General features: G+C 41.6%; 1 protein-coding gene across 3 annotated transcripts in view; it reads left to right on the top strand.

Moving 5' to 3' along the window:
- Positions 1-24,077, top strand: part of atrn (attractin) — a 128,079-nt gene that overhangs the window by 61,682 nt on the left and 42,320 nt on the right. For 2 of the 3 annotated variants that reach the window (XM_085142425.1, XM_085142424.1), the window contains exons 25-26: positions 6,817-6,878; positions 23,303-23,381. In XM_085142425.1, the coding sequence (XP_084998551.1) occupies positions 6,817-6,878; positions 23,303-23,381 (141 nt within the window). Of the gene's footprint in view, positions 1-6,816; positions 6,879-21,042; positions 21,238-23,302; positions 23,382-24,077 lie in introns of those variants that run through there. The other variant, XM_085142426.1, reaches the window with a different exon arrangement.

Genomic DNA, 24,077 nt, shown 5'->3' with positions numbered 1-24,077 from the left:
CTCTCCTGCTGCTACTTCAATCATGAAACTGATTAATGATCAGCTGATCGGCTTTTCTGTTGTGAGTCTCTCTTGTTTGTTTATTGTTGAAGAAAGATGTTGAATCTATTTAATTATTCTTGAAAACTAATTAATTTCTGTGCATTTTTTTTTTCCCACACTGCACCAAATTAAAGTTGATTACGTCGATTAAGCATCATGAGGTGGAGGGTGGTTCCCTATTTTTTTTTTTATTTTTTTGCTGGGAGTTTGCAACCCTATTAGTTAGGGTGCTTACTCTTTAAAATACCAGAATAGGGAGGATGGAGTAGGTTTAAGTTTATTAGATTGATCAGTATTGCTGAACTATGAAATATTTTGGGTGCAGTGTATTTTTTGCATAGAGGTATAACAGAATAGCTTTAGTGTTTGTTTGTTTTTAAACTTGAGTATGAACTTATACAAAATGCAGCAAGATATTTAAAAAAAAACAGTTTTATTGATTAAAAAACACACTATATCGGATTCATATCGGTATCGGCTGATATCCAAAATTATGATATCGGTATCTGTATCGGACATAAAAAAGTGGTATCGTGCCATCTGTAGTTAAAACACAGTGAAAAAACAGGAACTTTCTTATCTCCTGTCAATTTCTATGTCTTTGAGGAGTTTTTGGTGAATTAATGTAAATTACTCTCCTGTGTTTGTAATTTCTACCATAAACTTTTCTGCAATTTTCTACATTTATTATTTATGTTGATAGATTTCTTTCATTTACTACACAACATTCGTGTAAGTTTGACGATCTGATCGACCACTTGTCACAATCAACAGCTGGTTTGTTTTCAGATGTAGTTCACAGCAGCACGATAGAATCCAAAGTTCCACACAGTCCAGCACATTTAAAATGACTTTTCTCTCAGACCCCTTCCTTTATAGCAGAACCTGTTGAGCAGGCATCCCTCGCAATGATAACGACACTTTCCTTCAAAACTCCAATATACTTCAAGCAGCTGTCAGAATCCATTAAGGCAGAATATTTCCAATCCTAATGCCCGGTGGCAGGCTGACAGACCCTGCTGTGAGATCCTTTACAACCCCTAAAGATTCACCCTCTGCTGGGCACATAACTAGAGCGTCGCCCAGGCCGCCTGCTGCCACCTTCAGCCTGCCTGTCGCTGACAGAGAACCGCACATTGCTGACACTTGAGATTAGCCGTTACAATAACTGTTATCGCACATCTTCCCAGTGCCACAGCCTCCTCACACTGTTCAAAATTGAGTCGAAGCACTAATGGCATGGAGTTATGTCGCTGCTTTTTCTTGTGCTGGACAAATTGGCGTTGTCTTTGATGGGGTGGGGGCAGAGAATTATGAATCTCTAATCAACAAAAAGGAAAAAAATACGACGGCTTTGTTAGGACGTTGTCATAAGGCATGCTGGGTTTCAGTGCCCCGACCGACAGGGCTTCTTTGATAATTCTATGCTTCGCTCTTTAAAGAATTCCTGCAATTCGCAGGTTCATAAGCTCTCTGGTGCGTTTTCTCTCGGCCTTTCATTTTTACCCCCACTTTACATTCATGAGGACGAGGAAGAAAAATATTTCCTCCAAACATTTTTCTCTTAATTGCAAATAACCTAATTGGCTTTTTTTAAAAATGGAATAATTTCCTGAAATGTCTCCGCAGGGTATTTATTGAAGATGCATGGATGAATTTTAAGCCTAAGAGTTTGACAATGTCAAAATCACATATATTACACTGCAGTAAGTTAAACATAGTCTTGTACTTTTAGTTAAGATGAGGCGTTCATGTGTCCTGCCAAAGATTGTCTGTTCATTAAAATGTTTGCCAAACAGCATATTCAAACAACAACAACACAACGATGCCACTTTGAAACGAAACCGAAAAAAATATTGAAACCGAAAAAAAATATTGTAACTGAAATAAATGTACTGAAAAATCTTGTATTGAAACCGAAAAAAAAAAATTGATAGTAAAAAACAATTAATTGAAACTGTAATTTTTTTGTTTTCGCTTACAATTTTTTTTCTTCAGTTTCAAACCATTTTTCAGTTTCACTCTGCTGGCACTGTTTTGGCGTCCGGGGGCGTGCTGGGGGGGCGGGGATTCCGACCCGCATGTATTTGCATACATTATAGAGGCCACTAGTGCTGACCAAGCTGCCATCTTTCTCTCTTCCCGGAGGGGGGCCAAGATGGCGGAATAGGCGGTTGTACAATCTGCAGGTCTGATTAGGAAACGTGATTTTGATGTCCTGAAAAGTACTCTATTGACAAACAGTTACTCCAAAAGGAAGTTGAAGGCAAGCGAAACCCCCTGGAAGTTACTTTGAAAGACCCTCAGACGGACACAAAGATAAACTTAGAGCGATAAAAAATGGCTAACCCCAAGCTAGCAGGTAGCCTTTCCGATCACGATTACAACCTTGCCGCTATGCAAGAAGCATGTGAGGAGGAAGATATAAAAGAGATGGAACTTCAACAAGAAATTGCAAGACCCATGGGTGACCACACTCCGTTACCAAGTCCCAATCCCAAAAAAATGAAAAGCAAAACCACCGGGAAGCAGGTGAGCATTGAGAATATATATTAAGTTTTACTTGACTTCACAAAAAGATGCGAGGAAAGGTTTGATTCTCTTGACAAGAAGTTGGAAGCCTTTGAACAATGCATTGAAGTAAACACACAGGCAACCAAAAAAAACAGACGAAATTGACGAGCTAAAGACAAAGGTGGAGTCACTGTTAAAGGAAAACAAAGAATTGAAGGAGAGCTGTCTGGAGAGTGCACGGTACCGCAGAAGATGGGACCTCAGAATACTGGATTTGACATAGATAGTAAACGAGAATGCACGCGATACAGTGATCGGCATTCTAACAAGAGTGGTTCCTATGTCGGTTGAAAAACTGCAGCTCATGGTTGATACAGTACACCGACTGGGGAAGAAAGACAATGCTGTGAGCAACAAGGTACCAAGACCAATCATCATACAGTTCAGCATGAGGACGGCTAGGGATGAAGTATGGAGGAAATCCAAAGAGGCCAGGGTCTGCAAAGAACTGAACATAAAATTTAAAGAGGACTTCTCCAAAGAAGACCGTGAAGCTCGGATCAAGCTGTGGCCCAAGGTGCAGGAAGCTCGAAACAACGGCAGAAGAGCATTCCTGAAGGAGGGTTATGCAATAATAGACGGTAAAAGAATTGATCCGTGAGATGCACTTGAAAAAGTCGCTACAATTTAACTAAAAATAAGTAAAAAAATATGAGAGGGCCATAAAGCAATGTCTTAGTTATATGTGAGCTATAGAGAGCTAGAATTGCTACTTATATAAAGGGAGTAGTACTGTGATAGGGTCTGAGTACTATTATGATGACATATGTAGGCTTATTCCTGCTTTAAGCACTCTTTTCTTCTAGTAAGTGCCAAAGAAGCCGATACTGTTCTTGTTTTGTATTTTGTTTTGTTTTTTTCTTCATCTTCTATATGGCTGTTCTATTAAGTTCTTTAAATGTTCGAGGCTTAAAAAACAATGTCAAACGTAAGGCCATGTTTCTATTCTGCAAAGAAATTAAGGCAAACATTCTGTTTTTACAAGAAACACATTCTAGTAAGGAAGAAGAAATGTTTTGGAAACATCAATGGGGAGAAAGATTAGATTTTTCAGCAGTTTTCTGAAACACCAAACTGAAGTACTGTTAATGCTGATGTATAGTGACACAGTTACATGGGTGATTAATCCTTTTGACTTTGTCTTTAACTTTATCAATAAAACAGCTGCAGCTTTCACTGACAGCACATGTGGTACTTTAACCTTTGTACTGTTTTCTTCAGTTAATTTTGGAGTTACTACAAAGATTGAAGATATAGGATGATCTGTCTGCTGTCACTGGGTGGTGGTGAGGTCTGAATCTGAGGACAGCTCCTGTAATCACAAACGGAAATATAAAGCTTATAAACAGTTTTTTAACCTGAATATTTGTAACAAACTCAGTAAAAAATGCTAAAAAAAATAATCAGAGGAAAAAATGTAACATTTTAACTTAAGCTGACAAGCGGAAGTAGTTGGTTTCAGTACCTAAGTATCGGGCTTTGCTATTTAATCCGTAGCTATTGACTAATGAGGGGTTACTGAAGTGCCAGGTTTTTAAAAGTTGGCGTTAATGTCCTTCCACATGTGGAAAGCGACAGAAAACATGCTGCTGTTTGCACATATTTAATAATCAGCTCTGCACAGGAGCAGAAGCAGAGTCCAGCCTGTTGCTCTTACAGTATAATAAAAGTACAATAACCGTGGTTAGTCACTGAGCAGCCCGGTGCGTTTCTCTTGATTTCTTTAGTCAGGGTAAATTCATTCACCTGCACGGGTTAGCTAAACGAACTATACAAAACAAGTTTCCCCGACAGCCGAGTGCTCATCTTAGCTAGCTAGGTAGCTAGGTAGCTAGCTAAGATGGCTAGGTAGCTAGCTAAGGACCTAAATTACGGATTAGCTTACAAACACATTTAACACATTTAACTTACCAAAAATAATGCGGTGGGGCCTCAGGTCCTCCTGTCCGGTAGTTCAATTTAATGAAGAACACCTCAGGCTGTCACTTTCAAATAGTCGGTAATGTAAACGCTGTACCTCTCAGCATCTGCCATTCCCGAACAGACACGTGCAAGTTTGTCCGTGACCGCAGCCGTGTCGTCAGTGTTTTCTCCAGTCATTGGTCAGCATTATAATATATGCAAATACATGCGGGTCGGAATCCGCGCGCCCCCGGACGCCAAAACGGTGCCAGCAGAGTGAAACTGAAAAGTGGATTGAAACCGAAAAATGGATTGAAACTGAAACAAGATTTTTCAGTACATTTATTTCAGTTACAATATTTTTTTTCGGTTTCAATATTTTTTTCGGTTTTGTTTCAAGGTGGCATCGTTCTGATTCCATATCTTAAAGCATCCATAGTTATTTAATCCATAAAAGTAACTAGACAGAATTACACTAAGTATGAATAGCTGGAAGTAATCAGCCTGTATAGAACTTTTTGTAGGTTGAATAGTTGTACCCCAAATCAAACATTACCACCCACGTGCCAATCGCATGTATGGTTCTAGAGATATGAAGGAAATGGGTGATAACGAGGGGAACTTTAGCTCATAACCTCGTCAGGAAGGATGCAGGATGCTAAGTGCAGGAGTACAGGGTGTTTCCGCAGGGTCCCAAGTTAATAGATATGTGACAAGACCAACTTTGAGTGAGGTTTTTTTTTTTGTCACTCCCGAGTCAACCTACCGTACTTTGGGGGAGTGCATTTCAGGTCATTCTGAGTTAGCTCGTATAACTTTCCTGGGTAGGTTTTGTGAAATCCAGACGGGGCTTGGAGTGGTTATGTTTTGGAAAAAGATGCTGGTAGGGGTTCGGTCTATTGACTGATAATGGTTTGAAATGAAGGGGGACTGGTGATGCACAGGAAAAAGAAGACATTTGTTGTAGAAAGCGTACGTTACTTGTTGAAGGCTCACAGTCAGTGGCCTATTTGTACCTGGATAAACATCAAATCACTGATTTTTAAAGCATTAGTGGCACATATTGTCCATTATAGTACTCTGTGGTTAATTCCTAAACTGCTCCAGTGTTGGTCGCCTATCCCGATCTGTGCTGATGTCATCGTTTTAAAACTTTTCCCTGACTATACTGGTACCCTGAACTTATCTTCAGTGTTCAACAGTCTGGAGCAAAATGATTACACTGAGGAATCTGTGCTCAACAGTAATCAACGGCAACACATTAGCAATCCAGATGGCGCTGACTCCACAAGTAAATTAGACCCCAGGCCGATCCCACAGCACCCCACACCCCCTGTCACCTCACTGTAAAGCCCGGTGCCTTTGGCCTGGTTGAGGTCTGGTGTAAAGACACTGTAGATATTTTTGCAATCTGACCTGTCTGTTTTTCCCCCCCACCTATTGCATATTCATGGACTAATCTGAGTATGACAGGTGGTTTGTGTTTTTTTTTTTTTTAATAAAAAAAAAATAAATATATATATATATATATATTTTTTTTTTTCCCTACCCCCTGAGGAATGCTATGCTACACCAGCTTTTCATACAAATTATAAGCAGTGAGGAGTTTTGGTTCAAGTTCTCACATAACAGAAACATGGCAGCAGCTACATTACCTCTGGTTTGCCAGATAGAGGCAGTGTTGTGTTGTTGTAGGAACAGGTGGATGTAAGGCATTTTGCTTGTGGGTGGGGGGTGGGGGGGTGGAGTTGTAGGCGTAAGAAGAGGAGGGGGCATTGGGGAGTTGGTACCTCACTGCCAATGTTACCCTTGGCAACCTTGATTAAGACAGGATTATGTTAGCACAATTGCTCTTGTGATGATTACATAGTGAATATTTCTGCCCACATGTGCAGGAATGCTTTTTTTTGTGCAGGCTTGTGGGCAGCTGAGAGGTCAGGCGGCTGGGTCGTTGCCTCCCAGCAGTTGGGGATAGCCGTGTATGGGTAGCCTCAGCGAAGGAGAAATATCACTGATGATAATAATAATAATAATAATAATAATAATAATAATAATAATAAATGTTTTAGACACACTGTAAACTGTTGATCATATAGATGGTTCACAGTATGCAATGCAAACATGCATAGTGAGAGCAGGAGCATCCCTCCTGCTCTCCTCAGATCTGCAAGGTCAGCGCTGGTCTAAAGCTTGATTTATTTATTTTTTTGAATGTATAACGCTGACCTGCTTCAAAATCTCCCCTATTAAAGCAGATTTCTGACTCACTCCTGTGCCCTCTGTTTCCTGTTTTAACAGATTGCCTTCTCCCAGCACAGTAACTTCATGGATCTGGTGCAGTTCTTCGTCACGTTCTTCAGGTAAGCGGCCCTCCCCTGTCAACTCACCCGCTCCTCCACCAGAGATACCTGGGTGTTAATGTTGCTGCACTCACCCTTAATGTGTACATACATGTGCCTGTGTTCAACGTGAACGATGGTGATGGATTACCAAAGCTGCTTTCCCCTTTTTATACCAGCCATTTTTGATTCTGCTGTGCCTTATGCAGCCTGACGTACAGTGTAAAAACATTATTTTGTGGCAAACGTGTCAGTAAAATGTGCTATTTGTGTGTGTGTTCGTTTGACCCTCCTGTTAATCACTGTGTTAAGCAATTAACAAATGTTAAAGAAACAGCGTAGCACCACTTTCCCAAATAACCCACAAAATATGTAACGTGATGAACCTCATTATGCAATGCAAGGTTATTTTAAAAGTATGTGTCTGTGAGAAAGAAGCTGTGAGCTCGAGAGTGGAGTAGAGACGTTGAGACAAACTGTGGCGCTCTGGCCTGGACTGGTAAAGGCATCGCAGGACAGCGGGGTCCGTAGGGAGTGGGGGCAGTTATATGAAAGCATAGTACAAGGCAGCCGTGGCTATTGTGAGATCACCCTTAGTATATGCCTTAAGACATAATGAGTAAAAAAAAAAAATGGAGTCAACATTATGGTTGAGCCTCATTTCAGTTGGAGACTGAGAAGAACAATCCTACAAGAAGTGGAGATGACCTCAGTCATTTGAAGAATTGAAGATATTCTGTTGATGCTATCTTAAACTGCAGCTACATGCTCATGTTTGTATGGCAGCTACTCACTTAAAAGATACATGAGCGTAAAATTCAAAAGAAGCATCGTTAGAATCAGAGTTAATTCCACATTCATAGTGTTTGCTTTGCTTTGAAGTCAGGCACATACAGTAGCGCCTGTATCGGCTTACTTCTGCAGTTTATGATGCCGTGTTGACTCAGATGTTAAAATGTACGATGGCACGGAGACGGAACTATTTTTTTGCCGTCTTGCACATGAGTTTGCACACATCTTCCTGTGATGTATCTGTTATGTTTGAGTGACTCACCTCTGTGTCTTGACTGGAATTTAAAATGAATTTCTGGAGTATTGTTGGCACAGTGATGCGCTACTTTGTAATGATGGAGATGCAGTTTGTTTTGGGTTTTTTTTTTCCCTGGCAGGTCTAAAAATGTGCATATGTTCGGCTTGGACGAATCCCCGAGTCTGTGCTCGACTTCTTCAGAAACTGCTGTAATGTGTTATCGATTCAAAAATGAGATGGAACAAAAATTGGATACACAACTGTGTCCTTGCATGCTCGACTGCATGTATGGTATTTCTCTCGAGTACCCAGCGTGCGGGTTTGTGTTTGCGCGCCTCCAACCCAGAGGGGAATTGTAGGACTCTTTTCATGTTTGTGTGCTCGTCACATTGCGTTGAAGAAATTGCCAGCTGTTCTGAGTCGTGCTGTTTTTATTGATCCGGCAGCCATGTAAAGGAGGATAGATTTGATCAAGCTGCTTTGATGGATCCTTTTTTATATTTTTCTGACCGGCCGTTCGGCTGTTCGACAACGTGTTTCAGCATCAGCTGAATAAACCGCCTTTCTCTCCTGAGGTTTATTTTGGATGCGTTCGCCATTAAAGGCAGTAGGACGGCATTGTGCACCTCACTTCCTCTGCTTTCACTTAGAAACGCCACAGTTACTGGATTGTGATGCTGGTACGTTTATTGACATGCGTCAGCATTTGGGTGTTTGCATGTCAGCAAAGCAGCTGTGTGTAGGAAGCAGAGTCACAGCGATTCATAAACAAAACCATCTTCCCGTTGTGCTCCCTATTTCTCTACTCTTCTCCTTTCTGTCTCTCTTTCATTCATCATTTTTTATATTCCCCCGCCTTCCTTCTAGCTGCTCTCTTTTCTTTTTTTCCCTATCCCCTGCTTTTCTTGTCCCCTGCCTCTTTCTTATCCTCCCCATTTCCCACCTTCCCACCATATTCTCCTCTGTCTTTCTCCTTTCATGTCTGGCTCTCCCATCTTCCCCTTCTGTTTGCCTCCTCCATTTTTCCCCTCTGTCCCTTGCCTAGTTTTCCCTCGCCTGTCTCCACAGCCCTCCCCACCTTCCCCTGGCTTGTGTTTTTTTTCACTCCTAGCCTCCCACCACTCCCTCTGACTTGCTCTTAATCCCACAGCGCTGTCCTTTTTGATGTGTTTTGCCGCCTGCCACTGATTCAGCACAAGATGAGGAGACCTAAAGTTAGCAAGCTCGCAGCAGCCGTGTCCCTGTTTGCTTCCCGTTCTGTGGGTTCTGCATTGTTTGCGTTGCGGGGGAGGAGAGGGATGCTAATTAACGTGAAAATTGTTTGCTCTCCTTCACTCAGTTTTTCTCGGTGTCTTAATCTCTCTTTCTTGCTCCTCTCGCTGCCATGTTCCCTGTGGGGACAGATGAAGGTAGTGCCATTCTGTTATCTGCAGTGCCAGCACAGATACCCCCACGAGCGTTCTCCAGCCACAGAGCAGAACAGAAGAGATGCATTAAACATCAGCGTTAACAGCAAACAGATGCATCCACATACTCGCGTCCAGTCTTCCAGCTCTTTCTCACCTTTTATGCTTCCTAGGCTCTTTAAAGCAGACACCCCCCTCCCCCCCAAACGTTTCAGATTGAGCAGAGTCAGGGTCTTCTCCAACATTTCTGAATAAGTTTAAGCTTTTTTTGCTTTCATGAATGTTTAACAAATATGAATGTTGTCTGTAGTTGTGCAAATTGAGTGTTTTCTTCCAGGCTTGGAAAAGCCCTGGAGAATGTGAAATTTCACAAAAACTTCTTTTTTTTGGAAATGCAATGAAAATGTATTCTCACTTTCTCCCTAGCTGTCATGTTTTTAATTTTAAACTTGGCTGCTGCTAAAGCAAGCAGTCTTTGAAGTAATAGTGACCTGAATGACAAATTTCTTGGCTACCAAACTGGTTGAGTAGAAGAGGCTAAGAGAACTGTCACAAAAAAAATTTGCAACATTTTAACATTTGCACACGGGAGCACATTCGTCATGGATATATTAGTGCAGTTTTGGCTTCTTCTTATTTGGAAGTCTGACACTATACATCATATAACCTACATTTCTCACTCCTGCAAAAGGAAAGCAAAAACTTTTTTCTTTATACTTTATCTTATATACAAAGGAAACGTTTAGCAAAGGTGTGTACAGAAGTAAGACCCACAGAGGTTACATCTGTGTCTTGGGGAACTGATGGTACTTGAATAGATAATAAGCAAAATTACATAAAACCAATTTAATATCCTGTTCAGTCAGATGCAGATATTTCAGCGTTAGCACCGAGTTCTACAGCTCGCAGCAGTGTGGGCTAAACAAGAGAGAGATGGTGTTTTGAAGTAACTACAATCTGGCATAAAGAACAAGGTCAAGGCACGGCAATGAAACTGTCAAGTGTTTGAGACAACATTCAACTTGTTTAACCTGCAGCGAGATCGCACTTGTTCTGCTCTGGGAGCTGCTTTTTATTTTCGTTCCTGTGGAGACGAGAAAGTAACAGAAGAAAATGTTCTAGAACAGTGACTGCACGTCCACCCGGCGCAGTGTTTACTTCTTAAAAAAAAAAAAAAAAAAAAAAAAACTCGACTTAACCTCATAATGGTCAGTGCGGCACTGAGGCCTGATGTCCTGGAAAATTTGGCTTCCCTTGGGGGAGACTACAGACACATCTCTGTTGCTTGACAGCTAATATTAAAATAACTTGGGCTGTCTGGTGGGCACCTCTATCCGGGACTGTTTCTTGCATATATTTTAGCACATGGCTGTTCCCAGTGGAGGCTAAAACCCTGGTGCTAAGAGTGCTTTGCTCCCTTCGCTGCATATGAATAAGTTCACGAAGTCACTGAGTGTAGGTATAGCTAATAATCGCTGCTTTGAGCTCATCTTTTGTGTTACAAATAATATTTGAGCAAGCAGACAATCATCGTCGTGTTTAACCTGTTCACATTTTTTTTTACTATTGATATCCTAAGTACCTGTCAAATCTAGTAAAATCACCTGGCTCCAAATCTAATTTGTTATTGCTTGTTAAGACACACTTATCTTTGGAAAGTGACACTCGGTTCTTTCCATTGGAAATCCTGCTCGAGGTAAACACATTACAAATTTTGTAAATGACAGGAAACCCGGCGTGTTAAGTGGGGCTAATAATGCGTTTCACATATTAAAATATGGTGTTTGCTCTGAAATCACTGCCACCTATGAGATCCCCAATGAAAGGAGGTTTGTGGTGGGTTTCATTGCTGCTTTAATAGCTTAACAAATGCAAGAATTTTCAAACTTGAGCTCTAGAAGGTGTAAAACACTGATACGACCGCCACTTAGCAACATTAATAGACAAGACTGGCAATATTTGGTATTTTTAATAACAAATTCTTTTATCAGCTTTTGTCTGTGCAGAGTGACGCAGGCTGTTTCTGTCCTACAGACTTGCATTTTGTCTAAAAATGATTCGGCACATCAGTGAGTGACATGTTCATATTTAAACTGTTACTGTAAAGTCACCTGGACATGTCCTTGTTTTTGTTTTTTAAGTTTAAATTCACCATAAAAGGGGAGAAAGCTGAATGCATGCACAAGGAGAACAAGTAGTGTGGATTCAAACCCAGGACCTTCCTGCTGTGAGGCAACAGCGTAAACCACTGTGCTGCCAAGCTGCCCAATTCATGAAATCATTCATTATAAGTCATTAGTGGTATTTAATCAAATATCTTTATCAATCCACTTTGGTAATGGCACAAAGGCTATTTAATTACTACAGGAATAAATGCAAAAGCATTTCCAATTATGTTGGCACTGCTGGAAACCGCAGTAGTAAATCGGCTAGTTAAGGGTTGTTTGAGAACGGTAAAGTCTTAGAATTATAAAAGGACAGCTATCATTTCAGTTTGCATGGCCATGCCCCTGTGTATGACTGATTGGTGCCAATTTCTCTCTTCAGGAGGACAACAAACTGCAACAAAGTGTCCATCAAACCAGTGCAGCTTCGTAAAGCAGCAGGGCAAATGTCTCCAGATAACCTTAACAAATTGCTAGCTAGAATGACAAATGCCCTGTTACTGAAAATACTCATTAGAGCACCTAATGCACATCAGCCCACAGCCTGCAGTAGTGTCGTTCAGAGTAAGATTTGCCTTAGTACGTATTGAGAATGACTAATCTGTATCTGCGTGTTAACAAGAAAAGCCGTCTTTGAAAGCACCACAGAAATTCCCAACTTTAAAAATGTTTGCCAACATAACGGTGCAGCAGCAAGGATGACAGATCCACATGGAGCTTATGTGAATCAGCAACACAGAGTCACCCATGCGACATGTCATGCTCGGAGAGATTAATTATTAATATCGCAAAACACATTTTAAAAATCGCATTTCACCTCACTTTGCAGTGTGTTAGCATGGTTGTGCATTTAAAATGATTAGCGATTTGTTTCTTAACAGAGGGGAAATGTAATTTGCTTGGGACTGAGGCATTAAAAGACCGGGTACCAGCAGGCTGCCCACCCTGGGCCAAGTCTGGGTGGATGTGTGGGTGCTGAATGAATCATGCCACTGCCACCAAGGAGACTTAAATTCTCTCCTGCGAGACAGACGAGTTTGACTGAAAATGCACATCAGAGTGAAGATGAGCTTTCACTCGGGGCTGTTTTTTTTCCCTCTCTCTCTTTTTTCTTCCTCTGCATCAGAAACGTTATGTCTTTACAGATGTACCTCTGTCAAGTCACCAGCTGACAGCTTCCTTAGGTTTTGTTTGCTTTCCTGGACGAATATCTTAACACTAGAAATCAAAATCAACCAGAAGTAATTCAGAACAACTGCGAGATCTCGACTTTCAGCACTACCACAATCAGCATGCAGCAGCAGAAAGTGGGCAGCGGTGTTATTTGCACCCGCTGACCTTGTTCTAAACCATTTACCTGATTAAAGCAGAGAGGTGATTTGTGTCGTCAATCCCAGGTCTCTTCGGTCAGTATCTCAACCTTGCGTGTCGCACCAGCTCCCACATTCAACTAACTAACAAAACAAAAAACACATTTCTTCTTTCATCTCAAGAACTCCTCTAAAATGAAGTGGACCTCAAATGTATGATCCATGCGTGTTGTAGGTGATTTTTGCTTTCAAGGCTTCAGCAGCCCCTACTTGCACATAATGGGAGTTAACTGTGTTGATGTATTATTTGATAACTCGTCATATTTCTGTTGTCTCTGTGTTTTGGTGCCCAGCGTTTAGCGAGCCACAGAAAGAAATAAAAGCAAGACTATCCTCTTAACTATGGACGCAACCACACACACACACACACACACGCACACACAGTGTGTGTGTGTGCGTGTGTGTTCAGGGTTCTCTGCGTTGGCGCCAGACTTTGATAGGAACCTAATGGCCACTCTTGCATATGTTTGGGGCTGCAAGTGGATTGCAGCACATCACAAATGATTCTGTTTTTGTGATCATCATCTCACTATTGAGCCTCTCAAACACATCTGCAGGTTTGGACGCTGGCACAGAAAGTCTCTCAAAGCACGCGCTCGGTCTTTCACACTTAAACACACGCACACGCACTCAGAAGCACTCTTTGTTCATATATGAGGCAGCTGGCTGCTCACTAGCGCTATGTGCCCTCTGAGCTGAGTGATTGTCCTTCAAACCTCACAATGCAACGAGTGGCTGCGCTTTTTGTCCGCCGCGTCTTTAAAGCTTCGGACGGGCGCGCGGATGACTGCATGCGCACGGAGTTGGGTCAATATCATCAAATCCAAATGTCAATTTAAGCTGCAGCCCGTTAACTTAAGACAAATCATTCTCCATTATTATCCTGTGACATTTGTCCTCATTGGCTTCACCGTGGAGCCCAGAGCATTTCTGTCTTCAGATTCGATCACTGTAATTGGTCGGAAAAGAATGTGACATTGACCCCAACAGGGATATGCACCGTGCAGAGCGTGCACTCTCCCTCTGACACGTTTGTGTTTGTACATAAATGTCCATCTGGATGAGCGTCTCGCGTCGCATTGACAGGACGGGTGATGGATGATTTACAGAAGCACAGATTGTGGAAGAGTCTGCAGTGCAAAAACAGAACTTGGGTCATGCAAACTTTTGAAATGATTGAGCTGGGTAATAAGGCCCTTTATGAATATTCAGCTATATTAATATAGCAGAAATATCCGGGGTCAGATATGTGTCTTTGGACCTCAGTGGGCAAAATCTTTACCCACATGATTTAATAATTTCTCCCTCATTTTCTAACAATGTAGGCGGTGGGCCAAAGGCTGCTTTCTGCTTTAAGTTTGAAAATGAGCGATGGAGTAATTCATTTTTTTCTTTTCTATCGAAACCCTCCAACCAGTCATGTTTTTGAGGAAGAAAAATAATTGTTGGAACAAAAATGTTAAACTAATGTCTAGAAAAATAATCAGGCAAACACTAACCATTTCTATACTGCAAACCAATCAAGAGCATTTTCTAGCGTCACCTGAAATGTGCCTTCTAATGACATTAATTCAAATGGAAAGTCACCAAAGGGATCAGACGAAATTAAAGCCCTTCCACTACCAGGTGAGTTGCCTAATTTAATTGAATCTAATTTAATATTAATTCATATTCACATTAATGTTTTACGTTAATACTCAATTCGTTCACATATTTGCATGAATGTAAAAAACTTGTAATTTTAATGGCAGTTGTAATAGTACAAATTGTAATTTTACCTTAAATGAAATTTATGTTTGTTTTGCTGGAAGATGTCATGTTATAGTTTTTACTCATAAATGTAATTTATTTTTAATGTTTTCGTTTTTTAAAAAACAAATAAGTGCCGCTCTGTACGAGTTTTCACAACACGCCCCATGATTCAGTACCTTCTTTCTGTATAACTTTATCAATCTCTCACATTACTGTGAAAGAATTAAGTCCCAGTGTTTCAGTCTGGTTGATGTTTTCACTTTGATTGTGTGATTGAGACAGCTGGTACAGAGGAGGTCCATTCAGTGTCGAGGTCCTGCAATTGCAAACCCAAATCTTCACCCCTCCACCACAATGCTCGATAAAGTGACAACACCATACATGGCTCTGTGCAATGCCCAACATTTCCACTTGTCTTGTCTTGTCTGTTCGAACGGGATCTGTCCAGATGTTTTGTAGAAGGTTCGTTGACACTTTTCAACCTCAGCTTTGCTTCCATGTTCTTTTAGAGGGAGGAGGAATTCCCAACAAGTCGTACTTTCTTAGTCTTTTTATCCCATTGTACTGTCATGAACTTTAAACTTTAATATGCTAACAGAGGCCCGTCGAGACTCTTGACTCATTGGAAGACAGTGGCATTGTGTTAACGCATCTGAATGCTTCGGAGCCGCACACCACTGAAACTTCTGCAGTTATGAACTTGCTGAAAGTTTCTTATGAGCATTTTATTAGCAGCATGCCTGCGACTCCCCTTCTTAATTCCTATGCAAGTAGCAAGGTTGTGCTTAGTTTATCACAGGATTGCACAGAGTTCTGTAAAAACTGTACAGCAATTTAGGTGAAAGTGGTATTGATTACTTGCATTACTAGATGGTTCCTGTCTGGTATATCTACCTTGTTTAAAGCTCTTCTCATCTGTTTCCCCACGCAGTCCTGAAAGGAACAGACCTCCTCTGTCCAGACTCATCTGTTAGGCTGAAAAACGCTCCGGTCCGATGAACAGAATCAACTTTTAGAGATTTACTTGTCTTGATGCACACTCATCCAGGTGTCAGCTGAGACTGAAAAAGTCACTTGGATGAGTGACGAAACGTCTCTCCCACTGAAAACGCTACGTCTTCTGGAGATTATAATTCTAACTAATATCAAACAGTTAAACAGACTAAGGTTGCTTATATGGGGCGATCGTGGCTCAAGAGTTGGCAGTTCGTCTTGTAATCGGAAGGTTATACTGTGGTGGGTCTTGCTAATTTCTTGTTTTTGATTTATGTATGTTTTGTTTTGTTTGGCTTTACTTTTGTTTCATATGTTGTTTGTTTAATTTAAGACTAAAAAAAAAAAATTAAATGAATGAGAGGTAAAACTTGAGGGGGTAGGGACCAGTGTTGGTCAAGTTACTTGAAAAAAGTAATCAGTAATTAATTACTGATTACTTCCCCCCAAAAGTAATCCCGTTACTTTACTGATTACTTATTTTTCAAAAGTAATTAATTACTTAGTTACTTAGTTACTTTTTAAAAACACGATTTACAACCTGAATAGGTGATAAAGCGATAGATCTTTCAGCCCAATTCTACTTTTTCTGCATAATCCATCATAGAAAATGTAATCAAATGGAAAAGTCCCTTTTTAAAACTTGTTTTATTAGTTTTAATATTTTAACTTTATGCATCAAGCAAAGATTTAATTATATGCAACATTCTCTGACTGGAATAAATTAGTTTAACATTTAAACCTATTTTCTGCACATTCCAGCACATAAAATATTTTTTTTTGTGTGTTTACACTCACTCTTTCAAATAGATGCAAGTAAAACACAGCAGAAAATAAATAAAGTCAAAGACTAGTGGTCCTCTATTTTCACCTGTAAAGCAGGAGTTGGGTAGGCGGAGGTTTACCCTGGTGCAGGTGTGCCACAGCGGTCAGTGGAAGAATCCGCGAGTTTCTCTGTGAGTTTCCCATTACGTCGTAGCGCACTCGGTGTTTGCTCAGAAGTTTAGGGGTTTTTTTCGCTGTAAAAAGAAGTTTTCTTCCCACGCACAACGGACACTAATGTTTTTGTCACTTTTTATGGAATCAAACTCAAAGTAAGGTCAGTACTTCCAGCTTTAAACGCTGCACGCTCATACTCTCTCCCGCACTCGATATATGATCCATTGTTGCTCTGCACACAGCTGTTGTCACGAACGTTGCACTTGCTTACATCACTGTCATGAGACATCAGACCCAGTGTAGTGTTTGCCCACAGATTACTTCTTGTGGTGTGCACTGACAGGCAGATTCACTTTCACCCTTTAGGAACACCTGAAAAAGAGAGAGATACTGAACACGCATCCAAACCTGGCCTGTCTGTCCTAAGGGGCCTCCCCCGGCGCTCAGCAGGTGCTGCTGCCTGTGCTGTGCCAGAACCCCCTCCCCCCCCACTCTCTCTCTACTCCGAGCTTTTTAGTCCTCACTTTCTTTCTGTCTCTGGATTTCTGCCTTCTCATATTCTGAACGTGGGCTGCTGCAAAATTGCCTGTTTACCTCACTGCATTACTGTCTTCTCTTCTTCTGTCTGTGTTATCTCCACATTTCTAACCTTCTCTTCATCTTCACCTCTGCCTCCTTTCCTCACAGCATTGTTTTCTTAACTTCTCGCCCCTTCTTCCCACCCCTCTCTGGCTTTCTTAGCGATCTTTGCTTCGATATTCATCCAGGCCAGGTCATCAGTGAGGAGCGAGAGCGATACAAGTGTAAGATGCAGCAGATAGAGTGCAAGAAGCACCTTGTGGCAAATCCCTCCTGTTGTGTGTATGTGAGAAGCTGAAAGCCCCTCTGCGTCCCATTAATAATAAATCACTGAGATCAGTAGATTTGACTCAAAGCCTCCACTCCTCCTCCTCCTCACCACTTTCCCTCACCTGTAATGAGTTGGGAGGAGGGTACAAGGAATGTGACCGAGGCCACGACACGAGGGAAAAAGTCCCAAGAGGAGGGTAACGTTTTTGTTTGTTTGTTTGTTTCTCCTCCCCATCTGATCAGCCTCGTGTCTACCCCCTTCCTCTACGTCTAGCACGTTTGCGTTCAGTGCTGCTTTTTTCCCATAACAATGAGTTTTGGCAGGGTTATACAAGCAAAAGCAAAAAAGCTCGCAGGACAAAAGATGATGTGGAATTGGAGTTTTCATGCTGCAGGCCTCAGCTCAGGATTGTCTGAAATATAATGCGACTTGTTGAATAGCTCTCATTTCTGCAGTTTATTACCTGGTGAGGTTCGATGGTGCAAAAACTCAAACTGTGTAGGTTTTTTTCCCCAAAGGAAATCTCTTCCCCATTAATCAATTTCTAAATCCTATTCCCTAAGAAGCTTTTTGTTTTCATCCTTGAGTTTGTCGCTACCACCTTAACCCGAATGAGGCAGATGGTACGACACTCCCAAACTTGCATTTAGCAAGTTCTGTGCTTTGGTATTTTCAGTAAATATCAGCCCTCACATTGCAGCCCCAGTGGCCAGACGTACAACATTAAATGATTATTTCCACGGCACGATTAATCATCCTCTTATTGAACTTCCAGTTTCAAAGAAGCACAATTCTAATTAGCTTCACCCTGTCATCTTAACAAGCTCTAAGAGATGAAACAATAACTGAGGGTGGCCAGTTTAATTATCAATTAATTAATTCATAATTTGCATTGGGGAAGTCAACAGGGCCGTGTGAAACTGTTATGCTGAGTGAACGGACTCTATGGCAGAACGCACAGAAGCACAGAAAATGCAGGGAGTGCTCTTTATTTACAGTGTCAAACTTGTTTACATGGGATGAGATATGTATGCTGATAAATAAACAGAAGGAAACCAGGGGAGGGGGCTGACACGCATTCGGTGGGTGGATCTATGAGAAAAAGAAAAACGAAACTTTAGGGGGAGATGCCAAACAACTGGTAAGAAACAGCAATAAACATGGGGAGAGTTGGAAAGCTCACTTGTCACACTGGCTGTACGGGCTCGGGCGAGGATTCTCGGGATGTGGGAGAAACGCTGAGATTGATCTCCATAGTGATCCCGGAAATGCAGCTTCACAAACAGCTGACAGGCAAGCGGGTGATGGATCTGGCTGGGGATACAGGACAACAGGTAAGCAAACAAAATCCAAGACATAGGTTGGCTGCGGAGAATTAACAGACACGTTACCACTCGGGGAGATGGCAATACTCCGACACCAGACGTCTGCCGCGCTGCTCCTAAATGGCGCTCCATCAAATGACGTCTGATGCACCGCCGGTGTGTCAGCATCCCGTGACACACCACCCCGCCTACCTGTGCTGAAAACAGGAGCAGACCCTGTGACGCCACACCAGAGAAACCCCACCAACTCCTAATAGTACCCCCCCCCCTCAACGGGCGGCCCCCGGACGCCCTCTGGGCTTATCAGGGTGCCTCCTGTAAAAGTCCGCAATAAGCTCAGGGTCCTCAATAAACGAACTCGGAATCCAGGACCGCTCCTCAGGCCCGTACCCCTCCCAGTCCAGAAGCAAGTGCAGCCCACGGCTTTGGTTGCATGCTTCTCATTCTGCTTTCTTAGACCGTATTTGGTTTTGCCCTCGTACCGAAGATAACCGCTGCTTCCATTGTTAGAGCAGAGAGTAAAGAAATGATCTGGAGCTGCACAGATTATACCCAAATTTGTATTCTGTGACATGTTCAGGTCCTCATTTTATTTCAGGTAGGTTAGCCTTTCTTTGAAGGGCCCCATCACCCGCAGCGCTGCAGGGTTTAGTGGCGACAAGTGCATGGCAGAATAGGACCTCTGAGCAACTGCTGATTAGTGTGTGGTTCAGCGGACAAAACTTATCAGTCATAGCGAAAATGAAATGCTGTTTGGCTAGTGAGCAGGTTTCATTTCCCACCCCGGAGTAAAAGCCAGCAGCAGGCAGACTGCAGGATTAGTATTCAGCTGGCTGTGGACAACAGAACCAGTGTGCTGGTGTTTGCCCTGTGGCTGTTGTCTTGCTGTCAGGTTAGCCAATGACACGTCAGAGCTCACCTCTCAGGCCTCAGCAGCCGATGGCTATAATACACTTCGCCTGGCTCTTTTTCCGCTTTCCACTCTGCCACTTAAAATAGACGGCATCCATCTTTTTTTTTTTTTTTTTTTTTTTTACCCGAGACACTCAAGAGCTTTGCACACAGTATTCATTTTTGCCAGCGTTTTAGAGTCTTCTGTTATGTCATCAAACTTTGGACTGCCTTATTATGGACTGAGCAGCTAAACATTTTTAAATTCAAGCTAGAAGTGAGAAAATTCCACATTTCTAAATGGAACAACATTGAAATATGCTCACGATGTTCTCATTTTAGAATGCATTTGAAGGTAAAACTGCAATATAAGTAATCTTTTACTCTAGAATAAATGTCTGTCTGATTCAGTCACTTTTCATTACACGTTAGATATCTGAGGAAACTGGATAAAAGAAATCGTACTGGTGAGTTCCTGCTACAAAGTTGATTTTGATCTTTTCCCCATTAGGTATTTTTCAGTAGAGGGAACCTCCCTTGAACATGCCATCAGAGTGATTCTCTTTAACCTGCTTAACCTGGCTAGCTCGGTGCTCTTAAAAAGCATGAAAATAACCGAGACAGATCTCACAGGAAGTAGCAATCTGCTGATTTGAATTAATCTCGACACAAGAAACAGTAATGTTAATGCAACTGTGTTGTTAGGGCAACATAAACTTCCTTGTACGTAATGTGTATGTGTGCACCGTTGAACCTGAAGGGTGCAGTAATGTAAATTTGTATCTGTAGCTTAGTAGGGTTAAGTTTACCCCACTATCAGTTGTCTGATGTTTTGTTTTGTTTTGTTTTGTTTTTCATGTGTTCGGTACTTTGTGTCATTTTGTTAAGGGTATTGCTGGAGTCTGCTACACAAAGGCAAACAGATGCTCCGTTTAGATCACCATCTTCTGACTGTACAGGAATTCGCATAAATATAACCCCCGAAATCCGTAATCCGTTGGCTCAGAGTTGCTTTTATTGAGACGTTAGTGAAGGTGAAGTGCGATTGTCACAGGTGGCTTTGGTGAGGCAGGTGAATGCTTTTTTCTATTTTCATTGAAAGTGAGAGATGCTGGTGTGACGTATGGGTTGACGTGGGAGCTGAAGCTTGACTAACTTTCCCAGCTTCCCTTGCAGAGGTTGAGATCAAATGAAGCACATTTCTCTGTGTCTGTCTCCGTCTGCTTCTCTTAGTGTTCGTCTCTCCGATGGTATTTTCGATTCCTTCAGTCTTTGTCTCTTGCTCCATTTAGTCCTCCTTAACTCTAAACTTTGTCCATTGTTTAGACTTCAGCTTACACTTTCCAATCTGTCTGTGTTTCACGTTGTCTTTCACCATCACTGTCCATTTTCTTCATCATTGTCTTTCCTTCTCTTCTTGTCCTTTGTTTCTCTCTCCTTTTCCCTTCCCACCCTGCTGAGCAGGGAAGCCTTTGATGTGAAGCCGATATCTATTCATGCAAGTCATTCATCAGCACCGTGTTGCTTTTAAAGCAATGAGCAGGAAGCCAGATCAATAAGATGGCTGAACGGATGGATCTCTTAAGGGACTTCTTCAGCCTAGAAAGATAAGGGAATCTTTTTTTTTTCTTTTTTTAAAATAAATGGCACTTTAAAGAGTCACACAGGGTGGGCGGGGCTCGGATGGGGGTCGGGAGCGATGAATGAAGATCTGACGCTTCACAGCCACTATTAAAATAGGCAAAGGCATTTAGATGGAAAAAGTGGTAGAACGTCGGAGAAAACCCTGCGAGGGGTCTGACTGGAAGGCCCTCGTGTCTGAAGACGTTACGCTTCAATGTGGACTAATTAAATCCACTTCAAAGCCCAGAAAGTTTATTCACAAATATTCTTTATGCGATAAACAATAGAAAAAAAAACTACACTTGAGACAATAAAGCATAAATGTATTTATGAAAGTCAAAGCCAGGAGTTTTCAGTCTTTCAAACAGTTAGCTCTGAGCCCATTAATCATTGAGGACTCAGTCTTGTGTTGAATACTGCAGTATATAGAGACCTGGAGGCCGTTATGCCACGGTATAAACTGGAAACACGGCTTCACTTACTTTGTACTGTTCTGTATTTTTAAATTAGATGTGACACATAGTGCCATGAAGCTTGCCAGCTTTGTGTCTCTGATAGAAATGCCTTTAGCTAGGACAAAACACCAGACTATGCTCCTTTTTTTAAAGTTCTAACCTATGTGGACTTTTAAATTGACCCATATATGAAAATAAATTACATGAGACTTAATATTTAATCTCACGTATCTCTTTTCTTAAGGCTAGATGGTTTTTCTTTTGTCTTTTTCTCCCGTCCTGGAGGAAACTGTGTCACGAATCACTCATATTTAGGCATTTTGCCATCGTACTTCTGATAGCTTTGACTCAAGATCAGCAAGAGCCGTGACAGGCTGAGAGTGAAGCTGAGTGCTAAAGATGTTGTCCCTGACGTGTTTACACGCGGCGCACACACACACTCACTCCATCTTGTCTAAGTACACGTCTGGAAGCCGGGGAGAGCAGACGCACACACACACACACACACTGATGCTAACAAACCATGTCACCCAGACATGTCACCACAATCATCATCACCTCAAGGTGTTTTTCTGTAGAGCGTAAATAGCGCTAAGCGTTTTGATTCTTTGTATATTTTATTTGTGTGTGTTTGTGTGCGCGTGTGTTGAGGGGGGGAGGGCGGTTCTTGAAATGAACCAAGAAAAACACATTATGTGTTCAAGAAAAAACATGAAAAAACATTTCACAAAGTGCTAAAGAATGAAAGGAAGCGAGTGTAGAGTAAAACAGAACAAAAACAGAACAGAAACATAACAGGATGACAAAGATGGTGCTTGATGCCAACACTTGGAGCTCGAGGGCATAAAATGGAATGGTGGTTGAAGACCGTCTGTGTGTGTGTGTGTGTGTGTGTGTGTGTGTGTGTGTGTGTGTTGTTTAAAGGTATTTAAGCAGAAAATCATCATGCGTGACCACCCTCCTAAACAATCTGAAGAAAAGCGCAGTGTACATCCATTTTTTTTTGCTAACCTTTTGTTTTTTTTTAGCTTGTTTCTTTTGACATTTAGCACGATCACTTTGTATCCCGTTAAGAAGTGACATCATCAGCTCTTTTTCTGTAGCTGAGAATGTATCGTTTTGATTCTTTTGATCTTGAAATAAAAGGACTAATTCCAGTAAAATGAAAATTTGTGTAACTTTGTCAGCTGCCCATATTTGTCAAGCAGTTTTCCTGGATTTCCAGTACAGATGGAAAAGGCTGCAGTGATGTGTCAAATCGACTTCAAAGGTTGTGCGTATTGTGGCAGATTCATCGCTTATGATAATTAATCTTACCCTTCGAGTTTCAGACCTGTCGCTCTTTAATGCTGTTCAGTGTGGGCTGGCATCACCTCGTTTTATTTTGCTTTATTTTCCTCCCCTACTTGCTGTCAGTTTAAAATGCACACATGTATATGTTTGATGTCAAAATCTGTTTGTTAATATATTTATCAGTGACAGAAAATAAAACTCGTAGTCAAAGTTAACATCAAACCATCTTTATAGCTTTTGATGAGAAGACAAAAGCTTATAGGTTTTGTCTACTCATCTCTTCATTTATCCGTTTTTATTTCTTTTTTAATATATTTTGGACTCATCTCTTCCTCTGTCTCTTCCACCCACAGCTGCTTCCTGTCCCTGCTCCTGGTGGCCGCTGTAGTTTGGAAGATCAAACAGAGCTGCTGGGCATCACGGCGGCGAGAGGTAAGCGTGTGACTCCATGCTTACAATTGATTTTAAGCTGCCACAGTCACATCAACTCATTTCTGGTTAAAGTTATTGCTGCTGTAAAAGTTGCTTTGTTTTGTGGACTTTCCAGTGGAATAAATATATCAAGTTCGTTTTTGTCCACAATCACAAAGAAGTGTGATTGCATTGATTCTGTCATGCACTATATTGCCAGAAGTATTCCCTCATCCGTCTTCACACACATATAAACTTGAGGGACGTCCCGTTCTTAATCCATAGGGTTTTACTATGTCGGCCCAACCCAACTTGGAAGGCTTTCCATGTGGTTTAGAAGAGTGTTTATGGGAATTTCTGGACATTGTTCCAGAAGTGGATTTGTGAGGTCAGAAACTGATGATGGACTGGTTCGTGGTCTCCACTCTTGTGTTGGACTGAGGTTTTCAAACCACATCTGTATTGATATGCATACTGAGCTGTCAAAATTGATCATGAAGGATACAGGGGAGGTCGTCTTTATAGGGGAAAGAGTTAAAGCAACTTTCAGGCAACACTAAACTCTTGGCTCCTTCTGGTATTATCAATGTGCACACTAAGTCATTTGAATCACAACAGCCCTGCAACCATTAAGTGTTTGGTTGTTGTTAATGTATTGAGGCAGACATTCATCAGCGGTCTTTCATAAAGCAGCAGGTATTAGCAGTATTATGACTC

Source organism: Neolamprologus multifasciatus, chromosome 19, assembly GCF_963576455.1.
Source record: "Neolamprologus multifasciatus chromosome 19, fNeoMul1.2, whole genome shotgun sequence".
Classification (NCBI taxonomy): Eukaryota; Metazoa; Chordata; class Actinopteri; order Cichliformes; family Cichlidae; genus Neolamprologus; species Neolamprologus multifasciatus.
This window is presented reverse-complemented; position numbering and strand designations above follow the sequence as displayed.